At 43.9% G+C, this 12,446-nt stretch overlaps 1 protein-coding gene across 1 annotated transcript in view; it reads left to right on the forward strand.

Annotated features, from left to right (window-relative positions):
* The window catches only part of EIF2AK4 (eukaryotic translation initiation factor 2 alpha kinase 4), a 111,160-nt gene that overhangs the window by 23,828 nt on the left and 74,886 nt on the right, over nt 1-12,446 (forward strand). Inside the window, 7 exon segments of the mRNA XM_044271659.1 lie at nt 3,322-3,402; nt 4,068-4,216; nt 8,975-9,087; nt 9,175-9,332; nt 10,055-10,590; nt 10,698-10,807; nt 12,287-12,444. Of these exon segments, the coding sequence (XP_044127594.1) occupies nt 3,322-3,402; nt 4,068-4,216; nt 8,975-9,087; nt 9,175-9,332; nt 10,055-10,590; nt 10,698-10,807; nt 12,287-12,444 (1,305 nt within the window).

A 12,446-nucleotide genomic window follows, 5' to 3' on the forward strand; every position in this document is an offset into this window, starting at 1 on the left:
CCGTCCGTGCGGCTCCCGGGGCGCTCCAGAGTGACGTCAGGGCGCCCCACGCACATGGATCACATGGCACGTCATCCATGCGCATGGGGCGCTCTGACGTCATTCTGGAGCGCCCCGGGAGCCGCACGGACTGTAAGTATACCGCTCCCCCGCTCCCCACTACTACTATGGCAACCAGGACTTTAATAGCGTCCTGGCTGCCATAGTAACACTGAACGCATTTTGAAGACGGATCCGTCTTCAAATGCTTTCAGTTCACTTGCGTTTTTCCGGATCCGGCGTGTAATTCCGGCAAGTGGAGTACACGTCGGATCCGGACAACGCAAGTGTGAAAGAGGCCTTAGCTTCTATCCCTGCACTAAGGCTACTTTTATCCTTGCAGCAGAGTGATCCGGCAAAACGTATGCCAACTGATGGCATTAGTAAGACTGATCAGGATCCTGATCAGTCTTAAAAATGCCTGATCAGTCAGAAAAATGCATTGAAAATCTGGATCCATCTTTCCGGTGTCATCCGGCATTTATTTATTTTTTCACCTTTTTTTTTTTTTTTCGGTATGCGCAGACTGGAAGGCTGAATCCGGCACTAATACATTCCTATGGAAAAATAAATGCTGGTTCCGGCATTCAGGCAAGTCTTCAGTTTTTTGGGGCCGAAGATAAAACTGTAGCATGCTACGGTTTTATCTTTTGCCTGATCAGTCAAAATGACTGAACTGATGCATCCTGAACGGATTAGGCCTCTTTCACACTTGCGTTGTCCGGATCCGGCGTGTACTCCACTTGCCGGAATTACACGCCGGATCCGGAAAAACGCAAGTGTACTGAAAGCATTTGAAGACAGATCCGTCTTCAAAATGCTTTCAGTGTTGCTATGGCACCCAGGACGCTATTAAAGTCCTGGTTGCCATAGTGGGAGCGGAGGAGCGGTATACTTACCGTCCGTGCGGCTCCCGGGGCGCTCCAGAGTGACGTCAGAGCGCCCCATGCGCATGGATGACGTGCCATGCGATTACGTCATCCATGCGCGTGGGGCGCCCTGACGTCACTCTGGAGTGCCCCGGGAGCCGCACGGACGGTAAGTATGCTGCTCCCCCGCTCCCCGCTACACTTTACCATGGCTGCCAGGACTTCAGCGTCCCGGCAGCCATGGTAACCACTCTAAAAAAGCTAAACGTCGGATCCGGCAATGTGCCGAAACGACGTTTAGCTTAAGGCCGGATCCAGATCAATGCCTTTCAATGGGCATTAATTCCGGATCCGGCCTTGCGGCAAGTCTTCAGGATTTTTGGCCGGAGCAAAAAGCGCAGCATGCTGCAGTATTTTCTCCGGCCAAAAAACGTTCCGTTCCGGAACTGAAGACATCCTGATGCATCCTGAACGGATTTCTCTCCATTCAGAATGCATGGGGATAATCCTGATCAGGATTCTTCCGGCATAGAGCCCCGACGACGGAACTCTATGCCGGAAGACAAGAACGCAGGTGTGAAAGAGCCCTTACTCTCCATTCAGAATGTATGGGGATAAAACTGTTCAGTTTTTTTCCGGCATTGAGCCCTTTTGATGGAACTCAGTGCCGGAAAAGAAAAACGCAAGTGTGAAGGTACCCTAAATACTCAATCTAAGGCCCCATGCACACGGCCGTGTTTCACAGCCGTGTGCGGGCCGTGGAACCGCGGCCTGGATCCCTCCTGAGAGCAGGAGCGCACGGCGTCACTGGTTGCTATGACGCCGTGCGCTCCCTGCTGCCGGCACAGTACAGTAATACACTGGTATAGATCATACCAGTGTATTACTGTATTGCGGGGGCAGCAGGGAGCGCACGGCGTCATAGCAACCAGTGACGCCGTGCGCTCCTGCTCTCAGGAGGGATCCAGGCCGCGGTTCCACGGCCCGCACACGGCTGTGAAACACGGCCGTGTGCATGGGGCCTAATATGAATTGCTTGTAACCTTTAGGCACTAGCTGTCTAAAACCTCAAACAGTGTTCCCCCTACAAATACAGCTGAAGAAGCAGGCAGTGATCCAAAAGTAATGTTTGTTCCTGACCATTGCCCTGTGTGTTGCCCATATAAATGTACCTGAACACTTTAAGTTGGCCTCGGGCATTCGGCGGAAGCCATTAAACCCATTGCTTGATTGGCTGAACATTGATATTATCAATCTGCTGTAGACAACCCATTGATGGCTGTTCTGTAGTATTCTAGGCAGGCTGTCTAATCAAGGAGGGCAGTGATGCGTGCTGACTAATTTTCCGAAGTATCGACAGGGTGAGGCCCCTTCCTTTTAAAGTAGTTGTCAAATCAGTCAGTTAAAATATATTGACGAGGCACTGACGGAGAAACTATATTATTGGTCTTGAAATTTGACTGTGGGCAGTCTAATCGCCCCAGAGATCAGATACACAAGTGACACAATGAAATAATAAGCGATTTCCATCTTAATGCTCCATTTTTAAAATGAAATTTAATTTGACCTACTACTGATCTTGTTGTTTTCTATTGAGTGCTGAATATTGATATTAGCTGTCCAATGCTGCATTATTACAAATGCTGTTTTATGTCGAAATGTATCGCCAAATATTTCTTCTGTCAGTTAAAACCAGATAGTGACACATCTCCTTTTATTCTAGTCTCTCTCCTTCTTTTTTTTTTTTATTTTTTTTCTTTTTTGTCTGAATACAGATCCTTTTTATTCTGCTTTCTGAACATGATTATGGGGGTGGTCATCTTGCCTGAGCTATTCTTAACAGCATTAAGAAAATTGCTTTACTGTAGCCCCATGGGCCATAGACCCAATGGACAGGAGGGGACCTCATTGACTCCTATAGGAGGGTTTTCTAGGCATGATCTGTGACCTGTGCAGAGGTCATTGTACAAGGAAGGAGTAGATGAGCGCTGACTATTACCTACTGTAAATTGTGAATCATGTCTTATCTGTACACAGTGGTGATATCATTACAGGCGGGCGTATAATGACAGATAAGCAGATAACTGCAGTGCAAGTAATCTGTACAGACCAAGAAGTGTTTTTTGTTTAAATATAGATATTGGCATGAAAAAATTTAAAATTCTTTAAAAATATGTTAAACATTATCTCTTCTGACCTCCTACACATAAATGCTTAGTTTAAGCGTGTATGTGTTTTCATGGGGATAGAAGAAAAAAAGCCATACCAAGAGATATCAGGCAATGGCTATCCCCCTGGAGACCATCCATCTTTCACACAAAATCATCCACCTGGAGTTCCCCATACACATTTGTTTTTTGGCTGGTCCTGCTGTCAACATTTTAACTTTTTTACCTTTTCATTTTCCTGACAGAGGCGTGAAATCCTTGATGAAATTCAAAGGAGAGAAGAAGAGAAAAAGGAGGAGAGAAGAAGGAAAGAGATTGAAAAGCAGGTAACCATGTTGAGCTTATTGTTAGAGGAACATATGGGTCCATTCACATGACCATATGGCTGTCTTGACCATGTTGTGGACTGCATATAGCGGTCCACAAAACATGGGCCCCGGCTGTGTGAACTCCGTATCGTGGTGCGGACCCATTGACTTGAATAGGTTTGCAATCTGCAACATGTCCTATCTTTTGCGGACCGGAAAGCCCACGGAAGGACTTCTGTGAGCTTCCATTCGTGCTTTTGCTCTGTAAAAGATCGGTCATGTCCTGTCTTTTGCCGTACGTTGCAGATCGCGGACCAATTCAAGTTAATGGGTCCGCACCATGATAAAGAGTGTAGCAAAAACAGGGAAGCTAGATGGAAGTCAGATTCTGAGGTCTTCCGTCCAGCTGATTTAGAGGTGAGAATCACTTATCTGCCTTCTGTAGATATACTATAGTGGACTGATCAATATCAACTGTTCAATATGTTGACTGGCTCCAGGGGCAAATAATGTGGTTTGTTTTCTCCAAATCCTCTTCTCAAAATGATGTTTTGTTCTTACTTATATTTGAAGTTGCTGATAATGCTACTCTGGTATACTTCCATTCTATGCCTAGAATATGCTTTATTAATACTATACATTTGAAGGTTCCTTTTATTAATAGCTTTTTTTGTGTGCTGTAGGAACGACTTGAAAGTGCCAACCTAACTTGCCAGGAAAATTCAACCAAGACTGTTAATAATGGAGGGCCTAAGGCACCAACTACTAATGGAGGGCTTGCTGACCATGGAGGAACTAACAGGACTCGCACTACCTCTGTTGGGCGATCCAAGTAAACTTTTTATTCGCTTAAACTAACCTTTTTCATGCGTTTTTTTTTTTTTTTTTTTTTTTAACAATTCATGTAAACACATTAAGGCAAAGTTATTGGTAGTGTAAAGTAAAATAGGACAAGGTGTTCTAGACTATTTGACTATGAAGGTTGAAAGCAGATTTTTATTTTAGTATACTACTTTCACCTTTTAGTATGCCCACATGGCTGGTAAAGGAATTGGTGGAGGAGTAGATCATTTTAAAGGGGTTTTACGGGATTTTAATATTGATGACCTATCCTCAAGATAGTTTATCAATATCAGATCGATGGGGGTCTGACACCCCTGCTGATCAGCTGCTTGAAAAGAAGGCTGCGTTCCATGCGAGCACTGCCCTCTCTTTATTGTTTACCTGCTCGCCGTTGACATCGCAGCAGTGAGCAGTGTAATTGCAAGAAGCCGTCCCATTCACTTCTATGGGACAGCTCCTTCCTATACACTTATATTCAGTGCCTTGCAAAAGTATTCACCCCCCTTGACTTCTTTGTATTTTGGTGCCTCACAACCTGGAATTAATATGGATTGTTTGAGGATTTGCATAATTTAATTTACAGAACATGCCCACAGCTTTGAAGATGTTTTTTCTTTTTTTTTTTTTTTCTTTTTTGTGAAGCAAATAACAAATAGGACAAAATAACTGAAAAAGTCAATGTGCATAACTATTCACCCCCCTAAAGTCAATACTTTTAGAGCCACCTTTTGCGGCAATCACAGCTCCAAGTCGCTTTGGATAAGTCTCTATGAGCAGTCGCCACATCTTACCACTGGGATTTTTGCCCATTCCTCCTTGCAAAACTGCTCCAGCTCCTTTAGGTTGGATGGTTTGGGCTTGTGAACAGCAATCTAAGTCTGACCACAGATTTTCTATTGGATTGAGAGCTGGGCTGTGACTAGGCCATTCCAACACATTTACATGTTTCCCCTTAAAACCACTGCTTTAGCAGTGTGTTTGGGGTCATTGTCCTGCTGGAAGGTAAACCTCCGTCCTAGCCTCAAGAATATCCTGTATTTAGCACCATCCATCTTTCCCTCAACTCTGACCAATTTCCCAGTCCCATCCCCACAGCATGATGCTGCCACCACCATGTTTAACTGTGGGGATGGTGTTCTTTGGGTGATGTGATGTGTTGGCATAGCGTTTTCTTTGGCCAAAATTTTTTATTTTTGTCTCATCAGACCAAAGCACCTTTCTCCCATACATTTTGGGAGTCTCCCACGTGCCTCTTCACAAACTCACAACGTGCCTTTTTATTTTTAGCTGAAAGTAATGGCTTTCTTCTGGCCACTCTGCCATAAAGCCCAACTCTATGGAGCATACGGCTTATTGTCGTCCTATGTACAGATACTCCAGTCTCTGCTGTGGAACTCTGCAGCTCCTCCAGGGTTACCTTAGGTCTCTGTGCTGCCTCTCTGATTAATGCCCTCCTTGCCCGGTCCATAAGTTTTGGTGGGCGGCCGTCTCTTGGCAGGTTTGCTGTTGTGCCATGTTCTTTCCATTTGGTTATGATGGATTTGATGGTGCTCCTGGGGATCATCTAAGATTTAGATAATTTTTTTATAACCTAACCCTGATTTGTAGAACATTGTCCCTTACTTGTTTGGAGAGTACCTTGGTCTTCATGGCAGTGTTTGGTTAGTGATACCTCTTGCTTAGGTGTTGCAGCCTCTGGGGGCTTTCAAAAAAGGTGTATATATGTAATGACAGATCATGTGACACTTAGATCCATCACATAAAATTCAGATTAACAAAACATTGAATTTAAGGCTGTAATGTAACAAAATACGAAAAAAGTCAAGGGGGTGAATGCTTTTGCAATGCACTGTACTATAGGGCTGTCCCATAAAAGTGAATGAGATGGCTTTCTGGAGTTAAATATGCTCGACGATGCAATGTCAACTGCAGGCAGGTAAACACGAGCGCATCCTTTTCTTCAAACAGCTGATCGGCAGGGGTGCCTGGTGTTGGACACCCACCGATCTGATATTGATGACCTGTCCTGAGGATAGGTCATCAATATTAAAATCCTGAAAAAAAGTATATTGACGTAGTTAATTTATGCGAGGGTGTGGAAAGTACCATTAATTAATCTGAGCTCATCTTTCCTGCCCAATACTGCAAATTTATTTTACCAAAGAACCCTTTTCTTTCATGGTTCTGTTCATTTGGAGATTTAAGTGTACCTGTCATTTGATTTTTTTCAATATTGTGCAGTGGCAGCCATGTTAAGCATTTTTATATATATATATATATATATATATATATATATATATATATATATATATTTTTAGCTCTGTTGCTAAGGACAGTCTGTCTTGTTCTTCTGAGTGCTTCTCAGCCTGCCACTTTTCTCACTACCCCTATATGTTCCCTAAGGATCTCTGCTTGTGTCTTTGCCTATCTGAGTTGCAAAAATGACCACTGGCACCTCTGCTCCTTTAGCTCTATTAACTGTGCTTCTCTGTTAGTTAATATGCACAGGGTAAAGAGAGGAGATCAGGACTGCTAGCGCTTAGTGCTGACAATACGTATATATGAACACAGTACACTTACGGTCAGCGCTAAGCACTGGCAGTCCTGATCTCGTCTCTCTTCCCTGCGCTCAGTAACTAACAGAGAAGCACAGTAAATAGAGCTAAAAGAGCAGAGCTGCCAGTGGTCATTTTTACAAGTTAGATAGGCAAATACACAGGCAGAGATCCTTAGGGAATATATAGGGGTAGTGAGAGAAGAGGCAGGCTGAGAAGCCTGCCTCAGTATGTTCCACATAGCACTCAAGAACTCAAGACAGACTGTCCTTAGCAACAGAGCTAACAAAAATGCTTATCTACCTGAGAAGAGTCCTGGTTATTCCTAATCTCCTGCTCTCCCCATCTGCTGATGATTGGCAGTTCTCTCCTAGAGAGATGGGGAGAAAACTAGGTAGAAGACTGTCAGCCATCAGCAGGTGGGCAGGAGATCATGAATAACCAGGACTCTTCTCAGGTGGCCGTGACTCTTTTCCAGGCCCAGTCTGCAATGATTGTGATGTTGGTTCTCGGCAACCACTTACTTTTAACTTATAAATGACAGACGTCTGAAATCAACTCGCCTGTCTCTACTTTATACTGCTGTTAGTATGGGCAGCGTAAGGTTGATGACAGGTTCCCTTTAACATCCCTGTCCCTGCACTATATTAAAATATACTGAAACAATTGTTACACTGTAATCCAATAGTTTTGCCTGTTTTTTATTTATTTATTAAATGAATTGAGAAGATGGCACTTTCTACATTTCACCATCAGAATAGACAGTCTTTACTGTAAAAGCAGTGAGACTATAGAGCTCTCTGACAGAGGAGGCTGTGATGGTTGATTCATTGAACAATTTCAAGAGGGGCCTGGGTACCTCTTACAAAAATATAAGATTGCATTACAGGTACCACTTCTACCTCATAGCGGTTTTTAACTTCCAACATAGGATTATAGAGTGGACCTGTGTTATTTATTTATTTTCTTCAACTTTATTAACTCTGCAACTATAATTATTTAAAAGGGTAGCGGGCTGGTACTTTATCTGAACACCAGACTAAAGTGGGAGTAAGAAGTAAGGCTACATGCACACCACCGTGTGCCCCCCCCCCCCCGTGGCCGTATTGGGTCCGCAATCACGGAGATGTGGAACGGAGGCACGGATCGGAACCCCACGTAAGCACTACGAAGTGCCTCCGCACCGCAAAAAAGTAGCGCATGCCGTCTGATGCAGATCGCGTACTCCATTCAAGTGAATGGGTCCGTGATGCGGCTGCCCCACGGTCTGTGCCCGTGCATTGCGGACCGCAATTTGCGGTCAGCAGCATGGGCACGGAGCCCTAACGTTCGTGTGCATGTAGCCTAAGGCAATGACAATGACAATAGAAATGCATAATTGTAAGAAAGTAAGGTAGAGAATCTCCATGGGGAAACAAAGTCTCTTAAGGTGCTTCTGTCAGCAGATTTGTACCTAAGAAACTGTATGACCTGTTACATGTGCGCTTGGCAATGGGAGTGTTGCCATTACACCTAAAGGCTCTGCTCTCTCTGCCACTGCTGCACCCACTGCACTTTGACGGGGCCAGGTAGTGTAAATGTGATCACACCAGGTCCAATCAATCAACGTTAAGAGGACATGGCAGTTGCAGAGAGAGCAGAGCCTTTAGGTGTAATGGTAACGCCCCCGTTGCTCCTAGAGGCTCATATGCATGTATTAAAACTTTAATTTTTCTCTGCATTGCGGGCACATATGAACATGGGACCAACACGGATGCCTTCAGCTACAAAGCACACATGTAACAGGTCAGCCAGTGTCATAGGTACAGATCTGCTGATGGATACCCTTTAAATGTCTACACCAACCAACTAATTGCTATGCTCCACCTGCCCCACTGAGGTCACCACTCACAATGCAAACAAAAACTCCTTTTAAAATGCATGGTGGGAGGGGGGTGTCCTCCCAAAGCGTCACATGGTGAGGGTTTTGGTGAAGATATTAGTATTGCCTTTCATATAAAGCAGTACAATTCTCCATATGCATGATGTCATCCACATTTGCTATCCAAAGATTTCTACTTTTTAGATAAAACTATTTCAAGATTTTGGCCACTTGATTACTAGACACATGTAAAACAATGTAATTACATTAGACACTGCCACGTATAAGTCAGGTTGTGATCTAATTTTTTTTTATTTATTTTTTTATAAAGGCGTGACCGACAGTATTCTGTGAACAGTGATGAGTCTTCATCAAATTATGAAGTTTTGACGTTTGACATTTGTTGCAGCGGCCATTTGGTTGTACACAGGGGAAAGTGTCTAGGTGAGTTAACCTGCCCTTATCATAAATGGAAGGAATATTGTTACTAATATACTGTACTTACAAATGCACTCGGTACATTTCATACAGGAAAAGATGAGCAGCTGGGCAAGTCTATTTATAATGGCTTAGAAATGTCATCTGGACATTTTGTTGTCATTTATGAATGGGTTCTACAGTGGCAAAAGAAGATGGGCAAATTTCTTACCAGCCAGGAAAGCGAAAAAGTTGACAGGTGTAAAAAACAGGTAAGAGTGGAAGGGTTCTTTACTCTTTTACTTTGGTTTTTCACATATACAGTATTTTTCGCACTATAAGATGCACTTTTTTTGTCCCCAAAATATGGTGCCAAAGATTTTCTTGTGAAGCTGACTTGGCATTGTATGATAACAGGCAGCCATACACATTGCAGGCCATGCTGTTCTGCATAGCAGTAATGACAATGGCCTACAATGCAGGTACAGGAGGAGCACTCTAGGCAATCCTGTAATACAGTTTACCATAATACGTGACGCTGTGACCTAAAGACGCACCGTTCGTTAGCTGTGGGAACGCAACCTTTTCACAATGTAGCTTGTGGATTTTTTTTCAATAAACAATATCACATGTTAAACCATTGGCCACCAGTTTAACTAGTTTTTTATGTACTTGTATAATATGTGACTGTATGTGTTTTGGGCAGTCAAATTTCTGTGTAGTCTTAAAGGATAATGTCAAGAACTATTAGCTGCATCTCGTCAAAATGTGTTATTGACGGGAGTTGATGCATCGGATAGGATGGTCAGGTTGCATCTGCACAACGCCCAAAATCTGCTGTACCCCCTGTCTGATGCTTCCACTTTCACAGGTTGCACATGTTGATGAGTTACAGCTACTAGTTCCTACAGCATCACTTTATGACTATAGATTTTTAATCTTATTATTATTATTATTATTATTATTATTATTATAATATATTTTTTACTAATAGGTTCAAGGTACGGAAGCAGAGTTTAATTCCCTCATCAAGCTCAGTCATCCGAATATTGTGCATTATCTCGCTATGCGAGTTAAAGAGAATGAAGATTCCATTTCTGTCGGAATCGTAGCTGAACATGTGAATGGTTCTAAGCTTTCCAGCTTCCTTGAGCAGGAAATTCCAGTTCCTGTGGATCAGCTTAGACACTATACAACGCAGCTTCTATCTGCGCTGGACTATTTGCATAGCAATTCAGTGGTACACAAAGTGTTATGTGCTTCTAGTGTACTGGTGACCGGTGACGGGAGAGTCAGGCTGACAGACTATAGCCTTTCCAAGCGGCTTGCTGATATCTGCAAAGAGGATGTCTTTGAACAGACCAAGGTCCGTTTCAGTGAGGATGCTCTCCCAAGCAAAACTGGCAAGAAAGGAGACACGTGGAAGCTTGGTCTTCTGCTGCTGTCACTAAGTCAAGGGAAGGTAGCCAAAGAATATCCCGTTAAAGTACCTAGTGACCTGCCTTCTGATTTTCAGGATTTTTTGAAAAAGTAAGTGGGGTTCAAATTTAGCAGATCAACAGGAAGTTGTGGAAAGAAACTTGGGTGCAGTTTTCCATAACCTTCCAGAACATTTTTTTTCTCTCGTCTCTTATTAGGTGCGTGTGCTTGGAAGACAAGGAGCGCTGGGGTACTCAGCAGTTATTGGGGCACAGCTTCATAAACCCTCCTCCACAAAAATGTCCTGTGAGTGAAGAAAGCCCAGATGGTAAGAATATAGGACATTTATTACCGGTTTTGTTTCTTGCCTACTGTACAGTATTTCACATTGGTAGGCTCTTAACTATTCATTGCCATTTTCTATATCGCAGCTTCATTAGAGCTCTGTGAGCACTTGGTGGAGCAGCGAAGCCCAGGGACCACGTTGTTACTGTACAGCAGTGGACACAAGGAAATCAAAGTGGTCCCTCGGCAAGTGATCACTAATGGCAGCAGTGCAATCTCTGCCTCCGCAGCTCTTCTTATTGCTGTTTGTGAGAGTGATTGCACTGGATTGTGGTAAAGGGATTCTGTCAGCAAGATTATGCACATAGACCTGATTACATGTTATTGGAGGTCTCCTATAGCATGTCAGAAATATGCTGGTGTGTAACTTATCAATGCTGTAGTTTTGCTGGAATAATGATTTTATATATGTATGCAAGTCACATGTGAAAAGAGCCCAAGAGACTGTCCTTAAGCTACTTTCACACTTGCGTTCGGGGTTCCGCTTGTTAAGTTCCGTTTGAAGGCTCTCAGAAGCGGCCCCGAACGGATCCGTACAGCCCCAATGCATTCTGAGTGGATGCGGATCCGTTCAGAATGAATCAGTATGGCTCTGTTTCGCCTCCGTTCCGCTCAGCAGGCGGACACCTGAACTCTGCTTGCAGCATTTTTGTGTCGGCCTGGCCGTGCGGAGCCAAACGGATCCGTCCAGACTTACAATGTAAGTCAATGGGGACGGATCTGTTTGACGTTGACACAATATGGTGCAATTTCAAACTGATCCGTCCCCTATTGACTTTCAATGTAAAGTCTGGACGGATCCGTCTGACTAACAATTAGACTTAAACTTTTTTCTTAAATATTATGCAGACGGATCCGTTCTGAACGGATACCATGGTTTGCATTATAGGAGCGGATCCGTCTGTGCAGATACCAGACGGATCCGCTCCGAACGCAAGTGTGAAAGTAGCCTAGCTGTTAGTGGAGCCCAGCTGCGCCCGAATGAGACCAGCACCTACCATCATCCTCAAGTCCCCTTCTAGATGCCCCGATGACATTCTGAGGTCGCACTGTAATCTTGCAACCTAAGCGCCCACACGGTCTCCCATCTCTGGGCAGCCTCATGGAAAATGCTCATGCACCAGCTTAAAAAAAAATAAAGCTGGCACATGTGCAGCTCTTTCTATGAGGCTGACAAGGATGGGAGACTGCGGGCGCATAGATGACAAGTAAAAGCGCTCACGTGAGATTACAGTGCGGCCTATCCGGAGAATAGGTTATCAATTTTAAAAACCCGGAGAACCCCTTTAACGATTGTTCGTTCCTCGTTCACTTTGCATCGGGCAATATGAATAAGCCATTTAAATGGGTGCTGATCAGCTTGCGTATCGTAAATCGGCACTTGTTTGGGATGGTTTGAACCTTTTCTACATAGGAATCTGGACTATAGTTCTGGAGTAATTAACTTGTTGCCTTTTTCCAGATTACACAGGTGTCGAATGCACCGAGACTGTGATACCGAGCAATTCCTTATTAAATGCTGCATTCCATATAGAATCACAGAGACAGCTTTCTCGCTACTTCAATGAGTTTGAGGAGTTACAGATGCTCGGTAGAGGGGCATTTGGAGCAGTTATTAAGGT

This window comes from Bufo gargarizans, chromosome 11 (assembly GCF_014858855.1).
Source record: "Bufo gargarizans isolate SCDJY-AF-19 chromosome 11, ASM1485885v1, whole genome shotgun sequence".
NCBI classification, from domain to species: Eukaryota; Metazoa; Chordata; class Amphibia; order Anura; family Bufonidae; genus Bufo; species Bufo gargarizans.